At 40.7% G+C, this 23,206-nt stretch overlaps 2 protein-coding genes across 2 annotated transcripts in view; one reads left to right on the top strand and one right to left on the bottom strand.

Annotated features, from left to right (window-relative positions):
• The window catches only part of LOC135219760 (poly(A) RNA polymerase, mitochondrial-like), a 466,613-nt gene that overhangs the window by 65,718 nt on the left and 377,689 nt on the right, over positions 1-23,206 (bottom strand). The window lies entirely within an intron of this gene.
• The window catches only part of LOC135220057 (poly(A) RNA polymerase, mitochondrial-like), a 108,581-nt gene continuing 88,747 nt past the window's right edge, over positions 3,373-23,206 (top strand). The window contains exons 1-2 of the mRNA XM_064257387.1: positions 3,373-3,483; positions 3,957-4,070. Of these exons, the coding sequence (XP_064113457.1) occupies positions 3,373-3,483; positions 3,957-4,070 (225 nt within the window). The remainder of the gene's footprint in view (positions 3,484-3,956; positions 4,071-23,206) is intronic.

The raw sequence follows: 23,206 nt of genomic DNA, 5'->3' as shown, positions 1-23,206 counted from the left end.
GTTAACTTTGTTTTGTGGTTTAAGAAAATCTAGAATGTATTTGTGAAGGTTAAGCCTGGATGAGGCAAAATTAACCTTTTGTGTTGTGACTTTGAGAAACTTATAATGTCTTTGTAAAGGAACATGAGGTCCTCTGTGATGTATTGAATAGGTTAGTGCATGAGAACTAGTTCCATATCTTCTACCTTTCTTGAAGGTAAATATTCATAATGTGAACAGCAGTTGTAACTTCATTTAGTGTTAAGTCAATTTGTTGCTCCAGAATAGGATTGATGTGGCACAGTAGAAGTACAATTCAGTTTTTACCCTCTCACCATCTTAAGTATACAGAATTGTGTTTGACAACAGTAAAGCCCTTAATCCACTACTAGAAGTGGGTAGTCTTTTCCTGAACAGAAAAAAGAGCAATTCTTTAGGCTTTTGTTTAAATCCCAGGTTTTAATATTTTGGGGAGTGCGAAGGTACAAATTTTGTATAGGAGCATACCTTTATATCGTAAAGGTATTTTGTTTAAGTGACTCGTTTTATAGGGCTTTTGGACCCAGACACAGGGATCCATCATACCACTTGTGTTTTATTCTGGCTAAATCAAAGCCGTTTCCTCCGCAAGGCTGCTCTTTGCTGCATGCGTATGAGAGCCTTCTCCCTGAATGGAATCCAACTTCTGGTAGTAGTAAAATCCACCAAGGATTCCAGATCAGTTGAGAATGTTTTGGGTTTCGTGCAAGAAACCTTTAGCTCAAATGGCTGAGCGGATTTTTGTCTAGCTGCACTACCCACCATCCCCTTCTTAATGTGGGAATCAGCTAACTTTAACTAGGTAGGGTATAATTCATCTCATATAAATTTTCATTATAAAATTTATTATTTGGATACTTACCTACTGTTAAAGTAGACCCACCCAGCCTCCCCACAACTTAGTGGGCTGTCAAGGAGAATTCTGACAAGAGCTAAAACATTCGAAACACACCTGGTGGAGAACAGGTAAACTAGACAGTCATCCAGGCAACCATTCAATTTTTTATTTAAATGCCTACTTGCCTAATTGGCGGGGAGATATAGCTAACTTTAACAGTAGGTAAGTATCCAAATAATAAATTTTATTATGAAAATTTAAATATTCTTTCTCTCTCTTCCATTATTCAGATCTGCTTCTCCCCTATCCTTCCCATTTAACAGATCTTCAAAATAATCACACTATCAACCCAAAATTTCATTTTCCTCAGACATCCTCTCTTAATTTTTGTCTTTTAACCCTAAAATACTTGTTCCCATTTACCTCTGTAATTTGTTTTATCCTTTCATTTTCTCCCTTCCTCTTTCTTTATTTTATTCTCTTAAATGAAAACAATTTTGGACTGGGTCAGTAGACTATAAACTCAAGAGGGATCCAAAGGTAAATCAGCACTCAGGGAGAGATGAGATGAAACCAATATACCTCTGTATAGGAGATATCAGATTAGAAAACTCCACAACTGCATTAGGCAAACAATTCCTCATTTCCATTGTAGCCAAAATAAAATTCTTAATAAACTGAATGATATTACCTGATGTATTATAAAACATTACACAGTTTACAGCAATATCTTGCCTAAGTGTTGCAAGGAAAAACAGCTAGGTAAGGGAAAGAAGAGAGTAGATTAGTGAATGGTATAATTTGCAAGGTATGAGGCTGAAGGCTGAACTCCAGTAAAACAAAAACTGTTGAATAGCAGATCTCGTACAGATTTTCCAACTCGTCCTCCCCTCCAGGTGGATGGGATTCTGCTGTATGGGTTTGAAGGTTTAACTATTGTATGTATTACACCCCCTTTATTCCCTAAACTACACAAACTGGGAACTCTTACCTGTTGCCAACGGTGCCCTGTCTGTAAGATGTCACGAGGCTTATTAAGACTGCGTAAATATACAAAAATATCATTTATTTCCCAAAGCAATTGGTTATAACAAAGAACAAAATGATTAAAACAAGTCATAGGGGCAACAAATACCCAATCTGCCCATAAGAAAAACCAATAAGATAACATTCTACCTTCCGGACTAAGGTTACACTCTCAAACCCCAAACAAGTCACATGTCTAGTATTAGTCAGTTAGAGAATCCCATTCCTAATCAACCATGGAATCGGACCCATCTATAATAAAGATAATAGTTATATAGACCCCACCCCACGTCACTCTTTTCAAAGTATTTACGTAAAGAGAATATTTCCACACTTCTCTCTCTTTTCCAAAAGGTAACAGATTTTCTAAGTTTTTAAAGAACGTGTCTTACCTTTTCGATGGGCGTTTTCTCCCGACACTTAGGGCAACCGCTTGTTCTCTCCTTTGCACAAAGAATGCGTCTTCCACAAGTACCCTGAACCAGTAGGCCTGTAATACGCGTACAAACGAATGCACATGCCTCGCAAACGGGGAACGACCTCTGAGACAAGTTGCTTGTTCAGCAAATACCATTGCTCTCCCTGTGAAACTTTGCAGTGTACCACCCCTTGTCTATAGGCGAGCAGAGCTATGTGACTTTATTAATTATATAAAAACACTTCTTTAAACATATTAATTAGCCAGTTTCCCCCTCTTTCACCTCTCTATATATGTGTAACTTTTGACTCACATCTTACTTATGAGAAATATCTAATGAAAGAATCAGTAAATGCCGCACAAAAGTTTGGTATTGTACGAAAGGCCTTCTACAGTATACATATGTGTATAACAGTAATAAAATTAATGCAATCAGGTCATTTGCCTTTCCTTTACTAAATACTGTTCTCCAGTGTGGGTGTCTGCCTCTGACAGACATTGAGGGAGTCGAACTTGCGACTACCGCATTGGTAGGCAGTAGTTGTGAGTTTGACCCACCCTCTCTGCCAACATTGAATCAGAAGAATTTATTTCTGGTAAGAATTAGAAATTCATTCTTGATGTAATGGTGGTTCAGATCCACATTAAACTGTAGGTCCCGTTGCTAGGTAACCATTGGCTCCTAGCCACGTAAAAATATCTAATCCTTCGGGCCAGCCCTAGGAGAGCTGTTAATAAGCTCACTGGTCTGGTTAAACTAAGATGTACTTAACTTTTGTTTCTTAATATTAGCAGTTACAACTTGGACCATCAGTGGATGGTCTCTTGTTTGTCAATTTATCATAAGTTGTATTTTAATAGAGATCTTCAACATTCACAATTGGTGCCTGATCCCTTTTTCCTGCTGAGAACAACCAGATTTGCTGAACAGCAGCAACAATATGCAGTAGATGTGCCTCACTGTAGACTTCTCAGTTCCAGAGGCCCTTTATTCATCACACAATTGGATTGTGGAACAGTCTCCCTATTAATTAATTGATTAATTAATTTTTTTTTTACCTCCTCTGACACCATGATCTTTGGAAGCTTGAATTTCAAGTTAGTGGCCCCTGTGGTCTTGTTCTATATGAATAGGGTTCATCTTCTGCTTAATAGTAATATGTTTGTTGTTGTTGTATATTTTGTAAAGCAAACATGAACTCACTTTACATCTGTGCAATAAGCCAACATTGTTCTTATACTTAACTGCACTTAGATAATATGTTTTTTATTTAGGTTATCAAAACCTCTAATTTCATGAGCAGTCTTTTTAAATATCTTGATCCTAAATATCCATACTACTTGCAAACACATACATATATGTATATCTATGGAGATAACATAGTCTGTAAGACAGAAGGTCCGTATTTGATGAAAAATGATTTTATGTTAGTAAAATATAACATTTTGCTTTTATATCTGCATAGACATTTTCATAATAAAAGACATAAATGAAATGGACAGAATAAGTAAAATTACAGTGTGAAGAATAATGAAATGACTGCTTCAACTTCAGAGGCACAGTGTCTTCACACAACATTAAGGATTAAGGAATGCACAGCACCATTAGTTCCTTGACTGTGGTTACAAATATGTTTAGCTTTTAATTCTCAACAGAATCCCCTTGAACGGGACCTCAATGTAAGCCGGAATGTCACTTTTGAAGAATTAGAAAGGCTCACTACAGAAATTACCAATGCCCGATATCTCCTGGAAGGCCTGGAACCTGTGGTGAGTTAATTTTATTCCTACTCTGTATATGTAATTACATGTGATAATATAGTCTTTGTCTAAGGAGAATCTCTACTTCAAATGATTTTATGTGATAGTGGCAATGTTCCAATAGTACTTTTGAAGGGGTTTGATTTAGCAATGTAGTTCGTTTGGTGAAGCAATATTTGGAGTTGTGGGGGCGGTGAGGCTGGGTGCCACGGCCGGGGGGGCCAGACAATATGACTGTACTCTAAAGTAACAGTTATCTAAACACTGGTGTTTTTTTGCTGAGCTAACTCTCGAACTTTTTATTTCCTTTTCTTGTTGTTTCCTATGTTGTTGTACCTGCCTTACTTGTCAGAACAAAAAAATTCACAATTCACTGTTTACCATAAACTACCAACGGAGCAGTAGTTTTCCCTGGAGTAATTTTTCACCCTTATCTTTCCATATTCAGCAATGATTTGAAAATGGCTTGGTTTTGTTAGTTAGGTTGTCACAGAGTAGGAAAGACCCTCTCTCCTTCACCCCTCTTTAACCCCTAATGCTAATAAAAATTGGTCCGTCAGCTGTTAAGCACTTACGTGGGATTCCGCACCGTTGAAAAGTGCTTACAGACACCATACAGACAGACCAAACTACTGTTGTTTGTAGTAAGATGACATGCAGTACCTTCTCTTGTTTATCCATCTTTTTACTTTTACCTTTTTTTTTTTACTTGAATTTCTTCCTCTCAACATTTTTTATTATATCTTAAAAATTTAGGGTTGATTTTTTAGTGTGATCTTTGCCAGGCTTTTTTAGGATTGTGCACTGTGTGAAATAAGCCATTGCATTGCATTGCAAATTTCTACCGATTCAAAAGTTAAACTAACCAATGCCCCAGATGGATTTCCTGTGGGATATTTATGATGAGAGTTAATGAAGTTTTTTTTGCTCTTGAATTTGAATTTTTTAACTAGTAGGTGAACTTCAAGGTGAAATGGTATCACCACCCACCTTTGTGTGAGTTTGATAGTGTAGTCACTTGTTTTGTCTTGAAGGTGTGCCAGAGGTACATGGGAACTAGATTAGCCCTCTTACGCCGACTGGACGTATTTTACGTCGACATTTTTTGTCTCCCGTGTGCCGACTGGACGTATTTTACGTCGACTTACAAAAGTTTTTTTAAAAATTTGCGGAAAATACTTACAGGCCTACCAGCCTAAAACTTTTGAATCACGCGCCTGGGGGATGCTGGGAGTTCACTGGATCAAGGTGTGTTTTGTTTACAATCGTTGCGCAGGAGGCGTGCAAGCGCGAATTTCTTTCTTGCCGCACTAAAAGTATCTGTGACACATTTCGGAAATTATTTCGTCACTTTGACATAATTTTTGTACCATTGTAAATTAGCTGTTACATGAAGTATTATATATGGAAATGTGAGCATTTTTATGTAGAATACAACAATAAAATACTCATGATTGTAGCTTTTATCAGTTTTGAGGTATTTTCATATAAATAACGATAATTGCCAAAATTTCAACCTTATCGGGTCAACTTTGACTCTACCGAAATGGTCGAAAAAAAAACGCAATTGTAAGCTAAAACTCTATAGTAATATTCAATCATTTACCTTAATTTTGCAACTAATTGGAAGTCTCTAGCACATATTTCGATGGTGAATTTATAAAAAACTTTTTCCTTACGTCCGCAGCGGTAACTCTTCCGAAAAAAAATCATACATGCGATTGTGGTAATGTTTTGCACCATTTTAAAATTAGCAGTTATATAAAGTTTTCTATATGGAAATGTGCTGCAATTTCATGCACGATACAACTAAAAACAAAACCCATGTTGTAGCTTTTATCAATTTGAGATATTTTCATATAAATACGATAATTGCCAAAATTTCAACCTTCGGTCACTTTGACTCTACCGAAATGGTCAAAAAAACGCAATTGTAAGCTAAAATGCTTTATATTTGTAGTAATATTCAAGCATTTACCTTCATTTTGCAACAAATTGGAAGTTTCTAGCACAATATTTCGATTTATGGTGAATTTATAAAAAAAATAACATTTTCTTTTACGTCCGCGCGGTAACTCTTTCCGAAAAATCATACGTGCAATTGTGGTAATGTTTGCACCATTTTAAATAGCCGTTACATAAAGTTTTATATATGAAAATGTGCGCATTTCATGTAGAATACGACACAAAAAATAATTGAAGGTTGTAGCTTTTCTCATTTTTGAAATCATTTGCATATAAATCACGATAAATAGAAAAAAAAACCAGTTCCGTTCGGTCCACTTTGACTCTACCGAAATGGTCGAAAAAAACGCAATTGTAAGCTAAAACTCTTACAGTCTAGTTAATATCCAGTCATTTATCTTCATCTTGAAACAAATTCGAAGTCTCTAGCAAAATATTTAGATTTATGGTGAATTTATAAAAAAATCTTTCCTTCCCTCTGTGCGCGGATTCTCCGCCACAAATCTCCGAAATGCATACTTACCATTCTCGGAATATTTGCTCCATTTCATATTAGGCATTTCATAGAGTTTTATATATGAAAATGTGCGCAATTTCATGTAGAATAAAACGAAAATATTTGAAGGTTGTAGCTTTTCTTATTTCCGAAATAATTGCATATAAAAAATATATACAGTGGTACCTCGAGATACGAAATTAATCCGTTCCGAGACGTCCTTCGTATTATGAGTTTTTCGTAACTTGGAACACTTTTACATGTAAAATGGCTAATCCGTTCCAAGCCCTCCAAAAACACCCCAGTAAATTATATTTCCAGGCCTAAAACACATGTTCTAGGGTTACGACGGAAGAAATATGACTCCAAAAAGGCAAAATACTGTACATACTTGAGTAATATTCAACTGCATGTAATGTTCAACCCCATTTTTACTTGCTATATTAGGACTTTAGCATATGTCCCTTAGCAATAAGCCTAGCCTATGTTAGCGGTTGCTACTGTAGCCTAGTCTATGATTCTGACATCTAAACCTAAGAGCTAAAAGCTTAGAATATGCCAATAAAATGTATAAATAATCAGTATGTACTCATTTCAAATAATTATTAATTAATCATTAACTATAATACACAAACAAACAAAAAACAAACCTTCTGATTGATTGTTTACATCCAGCTCTTACCTGTCTTACGAGAATCGAACAAGCGCCAAGCAATCATTTTTCCTAGCACACAGTAAGCCATAAATTGTCATTATTATCTCTCTTTATCTCTCTTCAACTAATGAAACCACCAAACAGTATAATAATAATTCATTTCTATTCTTTATTCTATCTTTACCTAACAAAGATACCGAGTTACTGACAGCTATAATGAAACATGCGTACACGTAACGTAATAATAAAACAGAAGAAGAATTTTAAAAAATACGTATTTGTTGGCAGTCTGATTTATTTTATATTTTATGATATCTAATTCACAATTTTTTTTATTAAATGTATTGCATGTACTCATTTCAAATAATTATTAAGTAACCATTAACTATAATAAACAAACAAAAAAAAAAGCTTCCAAACGTCTGTTTACATCCAGCACTTACGAGTATCGAACGATCGCCAAGCAATCACTTTTACACAGTAAGCCATAAATTTTCATTATCTCTCTTCAACTACTAAACAGTATAATAACCATTCATTTCTATTCTTTATTCTATCTTTACCTAATGTTTTCTTTATTAAATGTATTGCATGAATAAGTTTTTCAATTTACAGCAACCTTTTACCAATAGAATACTTAAAGCACAAGGGGTAGATGCTGACCAATAGGAGAGCAGGACCTTATGGGGTGACTAGCATCAGGAACCAATGGGAGAGCGGGAGGATGGTGGCGAGTTTACTCAATTGGCGGCACGGGAGTTTTAAAATTGTTCTCGGTGGTCCGGGCGAATCTTGGGACTTTACAGCAACAACCTTTCGTATCTTGAAAACTTTTCGTATGTAGAGCAGTAAAATTTTTCGCATTGGCTTTCGTAACTTGGATTTTTTGTAAGTTGAGCCTTTCGTATCTCGAGGTACTACTGTATATAAAAAAATTTGACATTCGGTCAACTTTAACTCGTCAGATATGGTCGAAAACTGCAATTATAAGCTAATACTCTTACAGTATAGTAATATTCAATCATTTGTCTTCATTTTGAAAGAAATTGGAAGTCTCTAGGACAATATTTAGATTTATGGTGAATTTTTGAAAAAAATATTTTTTTACGTCCGCGCGTTACGAATTCATGCATTATTTTGTGATAATATTTTCTCTGTGTTGCTTTTATCGTTTTAAAATGTGTTATATACCAAAAAGATCGCAATTTAGTGTACATTACAACGAAAAAAAAGTAACTTGTAACCTTTAACCGTTTTGCGCACAGCGCGATTTGAATACAATTATATATGAAATTTCGTTTTTGCGCTATCATATATTGCATTATTTATATATGATAATGATAATTTTTTTCATTTCTGATGGTTGCATACTAAATTCAGCCAAGACAAAAAAAGGAGCCAAAAATGACTCTTAATCTTTAAAACTAAGTGCGCTGTGATTTTTTGTTTGGAAAAAATATGTTTTTCCGCTTCCGCACTCACTCTGAAACACCTCCGGCACACGGGAGACAATTTTTTTTTTACCGCTTCGGCGTAAGAGGGTTAATATCAAAGAAATATCTCTAGCTTGGTCTTGAAGCCGGGTATTGTATCGTAATGATAAACATTTTGAATGGAGTATAATGGACTCAGAGACAAGATGGCATTTTCTCTCATCTTCAGAGAACCTGAACCCAGTTTTTCCAACGTCAAAATCTGGAAGAAGTGACTTGCGCATGCATGTTAGCCATTTGTTAATGACTGGACTGGTAAGAGACCAAGAACTATTACTCTTCTAGTGCGCACTAAAAATCACTTCGCTGATAACCAAAAATTGCGACTAATGGGGCGTATGGTGCTGATAACCACTTTTCTGGGCTCAGCTCGTGTCGGCCTATGAAATATCCTTAAGATCATTATTTCTAGGTAAAAAATTAATCTAAAATTACCAGAGAAAAATAAAAATTAAGAAAATGTCAGGTTAAAAACTGACTCGCTCACTCTATAAAAGAAGTGTCGGTATGGGAATATAGGCGTGGGATCACTACCACGAGACATTCACCATTTAGACCTTCCAACATAACTCCCCACCAGAGAGAGCTGATACTAAGGGTGATGCGGCCGCTACTACTGCTACTACCTGACGCCACGGACAGCAGCGCCCCTAGCGGTCATCCTTAATCATTAGCTTTACAGCGCTAGGTGCATTTTTCCCTTGTGTTGTTTTTTCTCGGATTACTTTCAACCATTACGATGGAACATGCTGCAATTGCTTCGGCTAAGTTAAGTGCCTCATAAGTAGTATTTCCTAGTATTTTTAGTCTTCCAGGGACCAGTATTTTCTTTTTTATAGGTCATATACGGTCTCCCGGTTGACTCGTGCCGGCCGGACGTGTGCCGCCTCGTGTTTAAGATTTCCCGGTCTCCCATACTGGGACATCTTATGCTTATGGGCTTTTTATTTTTACGTTCATCGTATTATTACATCGTTTTTATAGCTAGGACACAGCCCTTTTTACCATTTTCTCTTAGTTTGGTATTTAGGGCTATACCGTGTTTTCTGGCCCAGCATCCCAGCTCTTGCTCTTCATCGGCTTCCGCTGGCTCCGAGTAGTCAACTGTTCTTCGGATCAGCTTGCTTCCTCCTGGCTTCTTTCTCTTTTACTAAAAGTGTCTTTTCCTCCTTTACGATGTATTATCAGTGTTTATTTAGGGCGTTATGCTAGCCTAGGTGCTTGTGCCATGTGTTGGTACAGTCTGGTTCACGTGGCCCCTCTGTGGTTGTGTTGCTATTGCGGCTTAGGCCACCTGCGATCACGTGTCCCTTAGCACCTTACCCTTCCCCTTCCCTCCCTACCAGGTATAGGGAGGGGTCTGGTGGATCTCCTTGGTTGTCATGACAACCACAGTAGCCTACCTCCCTCTCCCTCTGAGGAGGCCTGGAGCTCCATACCAGCTGGGGTTTAGGGCGACCACTTGTCTCGGGTACCGGTTACCGAGCGGGTATAGTAGTACCGCGACGGGGGGGGTAGGCCACCCCCCTCTCTCTCTTCCGCCTGTTTACGCCGGACCCCCCCCCCCCCTATTTGCCTCAGTCCCACCCTTCCCCTACCTTAACGGACGGAGCCTCCGCTGAAGCCGGGAGCCCCTTCTGTTATAGGTCCGCCTGGCTCCGCCAGTGGGCGGGGTGGGCAAACTACTAGTGGTCTGTTGCTTGCGCCTACTATATCCTGTTTTCCGCTACCGGAGGAGACTCGCTCCTTACCCGGGCACTCTTCTAGTAGACGGAAAGTTTTATACCTCATTATATACGGATATACCCTTACTGTTACGGTGAATTTTAGTTTTAATTTATTTTATATACTATCTCCGTCGTTCTCCATCGTGGTTTCATGGCTCCTCACCACTCCTGGTTGGAATCTTTTTCCTGTCTCCGGCGTAGCCTTAGACCACCTCCAACCGCCTAGTTACCACATGTATTACGGCGGGGCTCTGGTTTAATCTAACTTACATGCTCCGGCATGCAGCGGAGTATTTGTTAGGCTGTAAGTGTGCACCTGATACTCATGTATCTCTCCACTTACAGGCTACCAACTGCCAGGTCCCAGGTTGCACGTGACGTTGTAGACGACCCCGCGCCCATGAAGAGTAGGACCCACGCCCCGTGTGCCACCGAACCACAACGACTGATCGTTTGGCACCCGGAGGCTTGCACCATCTGCTATGACCTCATGAGTCAGCTTTTGGGTGGGGTAAGTTTACTCCTGGACTTTTCTTCGTCTTATCATCCACTAACCCTTAGTTTTAAGCTTCCTTAAACCGTATCTCCGCCGCTAGAAGCTTCATATCGCCTTCTCTTTCAGGCTGCCGCCGTGAAGGAAGTCGCCCTGGCAACCCTGAAGGCTTGGGTGGGCGGCTTCGGGAAGAACGCCGCCAAGGGCCAGCCTTATATACTCGATAAGAAGCTGGCCGTCCATCTTCCCGGAGGCAAGGCGACGGGATAATGTGACCCCATCTCGGCGCCCACTCATAGCCTCTATTCAGCAGGAGGTGCAGCAGGCGTTTGGGTCCGTCTCTACGCAGGAGCCGGTCCCAGATGTGGCCAACCTGGACCTGAATATTGAACCTATGGCGGTAGGGGCAGAGGATTTGTTGGTTGAGGTAGGTGTGTCAGGCGCCCAAGGTCTTTCCTTGGGTGCTCCTGGATCTTCTTCCCCTGTCCCTTCTTCCTCTTCATTCCAAGGCTTCACGGGATCTGAGATCCCTGCTCGCTCTCCCACCATCTCTCTTCTGTACCCCCGAAGGTGAAGGGACAGAGAGAACAGAAGACCCTACATAAGCCGACTTCTAAGAAGTCGTCGTCTTCTTCAGCTAGGAAGTCTACGACTTCCTACGCAGACGCGGTGAAAGCAAAGCCTAGCTCTTCCTATTCTAAGAGCTCTAGAAGCAAGGCTTCTAAGGAGAAGGCTCGCGCTCCGGCCGAGCCAACGCCTTCTCCAGCATCTACCGGATCTACTCCGGTAACTCCTGTTGGGGTGGCGGGACCGAGCTCTTTTGATCCCACCACTTTCTCAGCAGTAGTAATGCAACAAGTGGGAGAGATGGTTGGCTCTCTTGGCTCCAAGTTTGAGCAGATGTTTGCACAGCTGTCAAACACGCTTAACCAATCTGGTCAGTCTATCCAAGATCTCTCTAACCGAGTTAGAGAGCACGACGACCGCTTTGCTGGCCTCAACCAGGCTCCTCAGCCAAGCTCCCCTGTAGCAGGTACTGGTCTTTTACAGTTACCTTCTTATGAATCCCTACCAGCCTTCTCTATGGATAACCCATGGAGAGTGGCCGCTTATGCCCCCTTCAAGGACGGCATGATTTCTATCCCGGAGTGTGGAACTCGAAGGATTGAGGACTTCGAGTTCTACCCTCCCGGACTGACTCAGCCTTTCATTGGGTATGCTAGGCTGACCGTCACTGCTCTCAATAGAGAGGATAAGATCTCCCGAGAGAAAGTGCTGTATAGTAGGGATCATGCATAGCGGGAATGGGTTCACTGCCTGGAGGATTGGGAATGTACCAACACCAAACTCCAGGCATTCAAGAGTCCATTTACTATCTTCGCTACGGAGGAGGCTTCTCTTCCGTTTGCTACCAAGGTAGTGAAGCGACTCTTCAGGCAGTCCTCAAGGACGAGCCCTGCCACAGTTGAGGGTAAGCGGAATCTACATCTCCTCTCTTCCCGGCCTTTGGAGAATTGTGGGAGAACTTACCTGCCACTTTCTCAGTAGGTAAGCTGAAGCCAGACTGCGCAATGGAACAGTTTGGCAAGAAGCTTCCAAGATTGCCTGATACCCTTATTCAGGCAGAGTTTGATGCCCGTACAAGATTTGGGAGGTCTCTTAACTCCCTGATCATTACGGAAATGGCTGCCCCTGTCTTAACGCCACAGAACCATTGTTCAAGATACTGGCTAAATCCCAGCTCCAGACGGTCCAAGCCGATGCTTTTGACTTCTTCCTAGCCAGAAGGAACTGCCGAAAGCATGTCTTGCAGGAGGCAACTATCAGGCATGAGCCTAATAGACTCTTAGCTTCCAGCATGTGGGGTGCGGACCTCTTCCCAGAGGCCTCTGTGAATGAGGTGTACCACGAGGCTGCTAGGCTTAACCAGAGCCTTAGAGCCAAGAGGAAACAAGAGACCACCCCTGCTGCTGGTAAGAAACTAAAGAAAGCAGGTAGAAGGTTCCAAACCTTACCAGAAACAACAGCAGCAACAGCATTTCGTCAGGCCGTCCCAGTTACACAACAGGGACAGCCGTCAACCTCGAAGCAGACACAGCCATCCTCCTGTTGTCTCCTCAAAGTCAACCTTCCACCTCTTATGCAGTCTCGCCGGCCTTCAATTCAATGTATTGAAAGCCAGGCCTACCCAACCTTTAACAGGTTCTCTAGGGGTAGCAGGGCGAGGGGCCACTTTCGCCAGCGTGGCACAGGAAGAGCTGCAAGAGGCAAGCACTTCAGAGCAGGGCGTGGAGGTCAACCCGCTCAACAACAGTGAGGCTCCCCAGGTAGGAGGGAGGCTGTTCCTCTTCCGTCACAGGTGGGGGTTCAGCAAATGGGCACAGAGCATCGTGTCCAAAGGATTGGGTTGGAGTTGGATCAAAGATCCTCCTCCAATCAAATCATTCTATCAAGTACCATCAAAGGAATTGACAAATTATGCAGAGGAACTCCTTCAGAAAGGAGCTATTGCGAGAGTCAAGCATATAAAATTTCAAGGTCGCTTATTCAGCGTGCCAAAGAAAGGCTCAATAAAAAGAAGGGTAATATTAGACTTGTCAAAGCTAAACTCTTTCATTCGTTGCAACAAGTTCAAAATGCTCACCATCTCGCAGGTACGGACCTTACTTCCCCGTGGGGCCGTCACAACCTCTATCGATCTTACAGACAACGCCTAGCTCTTCCTATTGCATACTATCATATCCCTATAGCCAGACAGTTCCGTCCATTCCTAGGCTTCAAACTAGGAAATCATAGGTTCTCATTCAAAGTGATGCCCTTCGGTCTGAATGTAGCCCCCAGGGTATTCACGAAAATAGCAGAAGTGGTAGTTCAACAGTTGAGAACTCAGGGGATAATGGTAGCAGCATACCTCGACGATTGGTTGATCTGGGCACCAACGGTCGAGGAATGTCTCAAAGCCACGAAGAAGGTAGTTCAATTTCTGGAACATCTGGGGTTCCAGATAAACAAAATGAAATCCAGACTCACTCCGGAGTCTCATTTTCAGTGGCTAGGAATCCAATGGGATTTGTCTTCCCACAATCTGTCAATTCCAGTGGTCAAAAGAAAAGAAATAGCCAAGTCTGTGAAACAATTTCTCAAGTGCAAACAAACATCAAGGAGAAACCAGGAAAGAATCCTGGGTTCTCTTCAGTTTGCCTCAGTGACAGACATCCTCCTGAAAGCAAGGCTGAAAGATATAAATCGAGTTTGGCGATCGAGAGCAAACGTCAAATCTCGAGACAACTTGTCAGCAATTCCACAGATCCTTCGCAATCAGCTCCGTCCATGGACAAAAGTGAAGAATCTTGCCAAATTAGTACCCCTTCAATATCCCCTTCCAGTGTTAACCTTCACACGGATGCCTCCCTGTCCGGTTTGGGGGGGATATTCTCAATTCAAACAAGTTCAGGGGACTTGGTCAGTTCAGTTCCGCCAGCTCCACATAAACGTCCTGGAAGCAATGGCAGTATTTCTTACCCTGAAGAGACTCCTTCCCCCGAAGAAGTTCTCATCTAAGACTAGTTTTTGGACAGTGCAGTGGTAGTACATTGCATCAACAGAGGAGGGTCAAATCCACAAACACGTGAATCATGTCATGATAGCCATCTTTGCGCTAGCAGACAAACACAGATGGCATCTGTCCGCCACTCACCTGGCAGGGGTAAAGAATGTGATAGCAGACGCTTTGTCCCGGTCAGTCCCTCTGGAATCAGAATGGTCCCTAGACGACAGGTCCATTCCAGTGGATATGCCGGAGAGTCCCAGGCTTACAAGTAGATCTTCTTCGCCTCACAAGCGAACCACAAGCTCACCCTTGCTATGTGCCCCAACCTGGACCCTCTGGCCTATGCCACGGACGCCCTGTCGTTAGATTGGAATCAATGGAGGAAAATCTATATATTTCCTCCAGTGAATCTTCTTTTGAAAGTCTTGAGCAGCTGAGGACTTTCAAGGACAGTAGCTCTGATTGCTCAGACTGCCAAAAGCAACTGGTATCCGCTGCTTCTGGAATTGGGTCTCCGACCTCAACGGATTCCCAATCCCAAGTTGTCGCAAATCAGGGTACAAATGAGGACTGTGTTCGCTTCCTCAGGAATTCTACAGACCCTAACTTTATGGACTTCATGAAGTTTGCGGCTCAAAAAAGATGCTAATATTGATCCACAAAACATCCTCTTTCTAGAATCAGACAAAAGAGAGTCAACTATTAGGCAATATGACTCAGCTGTTAAAAAATTAGCATCCTTCCTGAATGAATCAAACACTACAACCATGACAGTTAATTTAGCTATATCCTTTTTCAGGTCCTTGTTTGAAAAAGGTTTAGCAGCTAGCACTATCACTACTAATAAATCGGCTTTGAAGAAAATCTTTCAGTTGGGTTTCCAAATAGACTAACAGAATCTTACTTTACATCTATTCCCAAAGCCTGTGCTAGACTCAGACCTTCTCAAAGGCCTACTGCAGTTTCATGGTTCTTAATGATGTCCTCAAACTAGCCTCGGATACTGACAACTCGTCTTGCACATTCATTATGCTTCTTAGAAAGACGTTATTTTTGTTAAGCCAAGCCTGGCTTCAGGAGCCAGAATTTCAGAACTGTCGGCTCTATCCAGAGATGCGGGTCATGTGGAATTTCTCCCCTCAGGAGAAGTTCTACTTTCCCCGGATCGTAGCTTTTAGACAAAAAAATGAGGATCCTCTTGCAAGGTGGGCTCCTTGGAAAGTCATCCCACTTCCGCAAGATTCTTCTCTCTGCCCAGTATCAACTTTAAGAGCCTTTCTATCTCGTACATCCTCTAGATCCTCAGGTTCTCTCTTTATGAGAGAAAAAGGTGGCACTTTATCAGTGAAAGGAATCAGACAACAGATTCTTTACTTCATTAAACAAGGCCAACCCTGATTCATTTCCAAAAGCACATGACATCAGAGGAGTAGCCACCTCATTAATTACTTCCAACATATGAACTTTGAGGATCTTAAAAGTATACTGGATGGAAATCACCAACAGTCTTTAAACGTCATTACCTGAAGTCTTTGGAATCTTTAAATTTTCTGCAGTAGCAGAGGGAAACATTGTTTCTCCTGATACTGCACAGTAGTTGTAGTATAGATCCAGGTCTCCTTTCTACCTACCTCGTCCGAACATGCCTCACCCTATTGCCATGCTACTCGGGATACTCTAGCCTTAGCCGCTAGAATCATATTGGTGGATTGTCCCTTATTTTTTGCTATGGGACATCCACGTTATGTACATATAATGTACTTCAGTGTTTCTACCCTTATTTTTTATGCTAGGGTAGAACACAATGAGTTTGTATATTTTGTAAATATCTTAATTAAGTGAATCATTCTATATTGTTTTTGCCATTACACTATTATGTATTACCATGTCTAATATAAGTTAATTTTAAGTACTTTATATTGATTGCTTTCTTTACCATGCCATTGTTTAGGATAAGTTAGCTTAAGTACTTTTGTTTGTATACTGTAATGTCCCTGATTCACTTATATTATATAACTCTTTTTTACTATTGGGTTTCATTTGTCCTTATTCCATCTTGTCTGTTTCTCTGGTACTATTTTCATATGCCGACACGAGCTGAGCCCAGAAAGGGTTTTGGGACGTAGAGGAAAAATCTATTTCTGGTGATTGGCTCGTGTCGCCCTATGAAACCCACCCCCCTGTTTTCTTTTACCCAACCTACAGGACAAGATGTTCATAGATTAAGGATGACCGCTAGGGGCGCTGCTGTCCGTGGCGTCGGTAGTAGTAGTAGTAGCGGCCGCATCACCTTTAGTATCAGCTCTCTCTGGTGGGGATTTTAGTTGGAAGGTCTAAATGGTGAATGACTCGTGGTAGTGATCCCACTCGCCTATATTCCCATACCGACACTTCTTTTATAGAGTGAGCGAGTCAGTTTTACTGACATTTCTAATTTTTATTTTTTCTCTGGTATTTTAGATTAATTTTTACCTAGAAATAATGATCTTAAGGATATTTCATAGGGCGACACGAGCCAATCACCCAGAAATAGATTTTTCCTACGTCAAAATCCCTTAATGATGCCTCTTCTTAGGTATATATTGGCACCAATAACTGGAAATTATGGTGGCAAAAATTGCTGATTTTCGGCACTAGACAAGCCCCATAAATCTGGATCGCTGATAACGGAGTCCACCGATAACTGAGGACTGTTATTTCTCAAACACCTTCTCCTAGGTGAGTATTTAATTATTGTCTTTTTTTTAGACAATGCTTTGTTTCAGACTACACAATTTCTGGGAACATGGTATTGTTTCATTCTTTCAGATTTTGTGTGAATTGAGATGTTTGAGACATTACAGGTCCGTGTTGCTGAGGAGGGTGTAGTGCATGGATTTGTCTTAACAGGAAGTTTTCCTCCACTTTCTCAACATGAATACTAATGGGGAAGTTCTGAAATTGCCTTGGTCCCGACTTCTTGCTCAGGACCAGTCAAAATTTACTGTCTTCTCTTTTGCATCTTTTTGGGGAGGGTGTGAATTCCGCCTTGTTGGTGGGGGTGTAAGTCATACGGCTCACTCCTTTCCCTTAGATAAAAAAAATATTTCTTTTCCTTCTCTCATGGTGGGGTATTTCTTCTGTTCATGAGGGTGAAGGCATATTTTTTCCCCTTTTCAGGCAGTACAGTTCAGATATTGTTTTGCCTCTGGACTTCCCCCTTCTTCTTGTGTGACAGTTGTCATCCCTGCTGTTCGCCTTGAAGTGAGAAGGCAGCGTGTGTTCTGCTGAGATCCTGGGAGCCCTCTACATTCTCTCGCTATCCCAGTGTTGCCACTTCACGATTGTATACCTTGTCCAACTCAGTGCTGTGGTGGGAGTTTGGAACCCATTCAGATCTGACGGCAGTGTATTCCTTTCAGAGCCTGGGTGAATATGTAAGGGTTTTTCCAATCCTGGGTTGGTGGGGACAATGCCATATTCTTCTTTTCCAGACTCAGATGCAAAAGTTACGTCGTTCTTCAGGGGTACCAATCTTAGACAGACGGCTTCTCCAATGTAGCCTTTGTCTGCCTCTGTAGCATCTCATCTCCATTATGATGTTTGTCATCCGATGCCCTTTTTTTTTTTGCTTTGGTTTCCCTTCTGTGACATATATGAATAAACTTATCATCACAGTTCTTTTGGAGTACGATTAAGCCCACTCTTACATGTAGTAATATTTGCTTTTGTGATGTCATGGATGGGATTGTGACATCGTGACAAGTTCTTATGACACATAGTATCGATCAATTGACTCGCTGTTTCAAGATAAGTACAACCCACCTTCTTCCATCTCAGATGTTTGGGTTTTTGGGAATTCCTCACACGTATGTGTACCATGGTGAGGCCCTCCGGTTGCGGTTTAAGGGGTGCTGCAACAGCCGATTTTTGAGAAATTATTGATTTTTAGTTATTGGTGGATTGGAACTCTTTTATGTCTAATTAAACATGTCCTGAAGTATTATTGCAAAAAAATATATTTATTTTTTAGGTGGGTTATTTTACATATTTGTTCACCACATCTACCGGCCTGTGAGTGACATTGAGCAAATAATTGTTGTAAAATGTCTATATGACTTGTAGGTGGAAGTGAGAAATATACATTTCTCTCCTTTTAGAATATGTCACATTACCTACATTAAATTACTGGCTCTCTCAAAAATATCATATCAGTGTAAATATGTATCTATGTATCTCAATATCGCCCTCTGAGCGACATTGAGTGACAAACTGTGCTCAATGTCATTATGATTGCAAATATTGAACAGTAGAAAGTGGAGAAATATGCATTAGTGTCTCACAAATTAAAACCCACTTTCTCAATAACGTTGGTGCGTTCTCTCAAAAATATGAAATCATTGATAAATGTATATCTGTGTATCTTGATATTTTGAACTCGTCATCGTCGTATAGCGTGTCCGATGCCAACAAGTATACATATAATATTTTGTATGTCTTGACATATTTTTATTATGCATTTTCAGAAATATACAATTATATAAGTGTAGGTAGCAGTACATAACAGCGTCGTCTTCACCCATAAACATTAGCGAATTGTGAGAGTGTGTTTTGGTCACAAAGCTCTTGTACTGTGTGACACATTTGCAGCATTTCCTTAACCAATTTTCATCGCTTCTAGAGCATTATTATGTACTATTTACAAAATGCCAAGAATCAAGAGAAGTGTCATCTGTCTGAGGGAGAAATATGAATGACTGCGTGCTGGAGGAATAGGAACCAGTGTCTCGCTTGGGATATCGACAATGACTGATTTCGATAAGAATCGTTTTCTTTTGCGATAATATTTTTCATAGGAATGATAATGATTATATAAGAAACAGCAGACTTCATTTTACTACAGCAAGTTGTTGTCCGACTTATGGTTTGTGTAGGGTTAGGTGCAGCTTTGTTTACCATAGCTGTTCAACATTTGTTTACTTTATCCTCGTTGTTTATTTGTTTAGAATTTGCCTCTCCAATATCTGAACAGAAAAAGTGTACCTACAATGAAAGCTTACAATAGGTTATGAATGATAGTATATACAGGCAGTCCCGGGTTGTGACGGGTTCGGCTTACGACGTTCCGAGGTTAACCTGTAAAGCGTCCCCCTTGGATGAACTCTGCTAACGTACCGTCATGCTTTTTTTGTAATTAGCAATCATAGCACTGATGATAGTTTGTCAAAGTTAGTATTGATTTTTATGGTTATAATTCATACTGTAGTTAAGTGTAGGAATTTATTTTATGTTGGAATAAAAAACAATAAATACTAGTATTATTTTATTTCAAAAGACTACATAATACTGAATGAAAAATATTATACATACATGCACTATTATTCTTTCGTATGCCAATCTCTAAAGCAAGGGGCTACACACAATCCTTCTTCAGTGTCAAACCATCTACTTTACTCGTGATTGTGGAGACAAATGTTCTACATTCCTCATTTAGAAACTGATTTTGCAAATCTGTTGTTATTTTCACGAGGTAATCAATGATTTCATCATCAAAGTATTTCTCAAAATATTCTAATGGTTTCTCTTTATCCTCAACTGTAAATTTCACACCAGGATCAGCAACAAAAGTAAAGGGATCTCTCTCTCTTCCTTTCGGAGTCCAGTCACTTGGAAGAAAATTTGTACCCTCAATATCCTCATCACTGGAGGATTCAGAACTAGAGCTCTCATCATCAAATAGGTCGTCAATATCAGACTCCTCATCTAGTATTTGATTGATCTCACCTGAAGAAATACAGTGGTACCTTGAGATACGAGATTAATTCGTTCCAGAACCGGGCTCGGAACTCGAAAAACTCGTATCTCAAATAAATTTTTCCCATTTAAATTAACTGAAATATATTTAATCCGTTCCAGACCTATGAAATATACCCCCAAACCATCGTAAATAATGAAGAAAACACACATATAAATGTAGAAATATAGTACAAAAAAATTATACAGTAATATATTTTAGTAATGAATAGAATTAAAGTAAAATAAAGAAAAGAAAAAGTTAATTTAATCTAACCTTGGTGACAGTCGCGTGCTGGCAGCTAAGGGAGGCGAGTGACGGAGGGGGAGGGCTGGACGGCTACATTAGTCCCGTTACGTAAACAGGAATTTTCCTAACAGAAAATGAAAAATGAACATTAAAATGTAAACTAAAACTGTAGTTTCACTTGCGCTTTTCTTGTAAGTTACCGAAAGAGGTTTGCTTTTGCCTCCCTTTTAGTAAAAATGTTACGGAAATTTAGCAATGAATAACAAAGTTACGTAACAAACAAAAAGTTAAGAACACGTAATCTTACCTTGCTGACAGGCGAGTGCAGCTGGCTAACGGAGTTGAGTGGCGGAGGAGGAGGAGGAGGAGGGAGCAGGGAGGGGCTAGTCCCGTAACATAAACAGCATTTTTTCGAACACAAAATGATAACATTAAAATGTAAACTAAAACTGCATTTCCTTAACTTTAATAAAAATTTGGCACTTTCCTTAACTTAAATTTGAAAAAATACTAAATGCACTTTAAACTTAAAACTTAACCTAAGCGATACGTAGTTTTAATCAGCACTTGTTTTCTGCCTTTTAGAATCACTTTCGGCACTTTCATTTGCGCTTCTCTTTAACAAAAATTTATCCAAAGAGCTTTGCTTCTGCCTCCCTTTTAGAATGTTTCGGAAATGAGTCAAACAAGTTTCATTAAATAACGCTGAAGCACGACTATCGAACTTTTTCTGGATGTTTCTGTTCAATGAAACTCCAAAGTGTTTCCCACATTGCTAACATGTCTTTAATTTGACTTGTAGAATCACTTCCCTCCGGCTCTTCCTCCCCCTCGCTACTGCTACTAATCTCTTGCAGGGCCTTCGTATGTTGCATCACCTGCAGCTCCTTCAACTCCTCAATTGAGAGTTCCTCCTCATGTTCCTCGACAAGTTCGTTGACGTCGCCCTCATCTGCCTCCAGACCCATCGACTTTCCGAGGGACACAATCTCCTCCACCGTTGCTTGGGGTTCGAACCCTTCGAAGTCCCTCTCTGAAACAGCATCAGGCCATAGCTTTTTCCATGCCGAGTTCAAGGTTCGTCTCGTTACCTCTTGCCATGCCGAGTCAGAATGATAACGTAAACATACGACGATATTGTAATGCTCTTTCCAAAACTCTCGAAGGGTAAGCTTGGTGCTCTCTGTCACCTCAAAGCATCAGCAGAACAAGTGCTTTGTGAAAAGCTTTTTAAAATTTGCAATGACCTGCTAATCCATTGGTTGCAAGATGGAAGTCGTGTTGGGTGGGAGGTAGAGGACTTTCACAAACTGGAACTCCTCGAGAATGTCATCTTGAAGACCAGGTGGGTGGGCCGGAGCATTATCCAAAATTAATAAGGCTTTCAGTGGGAGGTTATTCTTTTGAAGATATTCCTTCACAGAAGGACCGAAGACGAGGTTTACCCAATCTGTAAAGAACTGCCGCGTAACCCATGCCCTTGCATTCGCGCGCCACATTACGTGCAGTTTTTCTTTCAGAATTTTGTGTGACTTGAACGCTCGAGGATTTTCAGAATGGTAGACTAGCAGTGGCTTTACTTTACAGTCACCACTAGCATTTGCACACAATGCAAGGGTCAGACGGTCCTTCATGGGTTTATGGCCTGGCATCTTCGTCTCCTCTTCGGTGATGTACGTCCTCCGTGGCATTTTTTTCCAAAATAATCCCGTCTCATCGCAGTTAAAGACTTGTTGCGGGATGTAGCCTTCCTCCTCAATAAGCTCAGCGAACTCGACGATGTACCTTTCAGCTCCCTTTACATCGGCACTCGCAGCTTCATAAAAGATTTCAGTAAAATAGCGAGACCACTAGATTCATTGAGAAAGCAGAAAGATTTTCATTGGGAAAGGGAGGAGAAGATGGCTTTTCAAGAACTAAAGATTTCACTCACTAGTAATGAACTATTAGCTTATCCAAAGTTCGATCGAGCATTTGTAGTAACCACTGACGCGAGCAGTATAGCTATCGGGGGAGTGATTTCTCAAGTTGACGATGCAGGAAATGAAAAGCCGATTTGTTTTGCATCACGAACATTGAAAGGAGCAGAGAAGAATTACAGTACCTTCGATAGAGAGGCATTGGCTATTCTATGGATGCTGGAGAGACATCGCTACTTTTTACTGGGAGCATAAAGTCAAAATTAACACAGATCATCGCCCATTGAGAGATTTATTGAAGAAAGGGGATTTGACCACTCGACTGGCTCGTTGGATAGAACGGCTGTTAGAGTTTGATATTGTGGGAATTGAACATATAGCAGGGAAAACAAATAAAGTAGCGGATGCCCTCTCCAGAAGTGCCATAATGGGAGTTACAACTCGAGCAGCAAAGAGGGAGGAACAACTACGGAAAAGGCAGTTAAATGAGTCAGAGGCAGGCGATGTAGAAAACGGGAATAACTCGGGAACTCCAGAGTTAGGGAGAGAGAGAAGGGAAACAAGTCGTGGGAGTGAAAGGGCTGATCCTCCTAGGGGGTCAGCAAGCGAATGCCCTGGGAGTGAAATGAGTGTGTGATTATTTGTGTGGTTGGAGTGTTGGGAGTGGTGATAGGGGTGAAGTCCGAGCCATGGATCGGGCAGGTTAGGGCTTATGTAAGGGGTGCGAGTAATGAGTTTCCCGATTTCCTAAAGGTGCCCAGAAGTATGTTCTTCATTGAAGGAGATATTTTGTTTTGTAAATATGAGAAGAGACCGGGTGATATC

This window comes from Macrobrachium nipponense, chromosome 1 (genome assembly GCF_015104395.2).
Source record: "Macrobrachium nipponense isolate FS-2020 chromosome 1, ASM1510439v2, whole genome shotgun sequence".
Classification (NCBI taxonomy): domain Eukaryota; kingdom Metazoa; phylum Arthropoda; class Malacostraca; order Decapoda; family Palaemonidae; genus Macrobrachium; species Macrobrachium nipponense.
The sequence above is the reverse complement of the archived record's forward strand: the minus strand, read 5'-3'. Positions and strand labels throughout refer to the sequence as shown.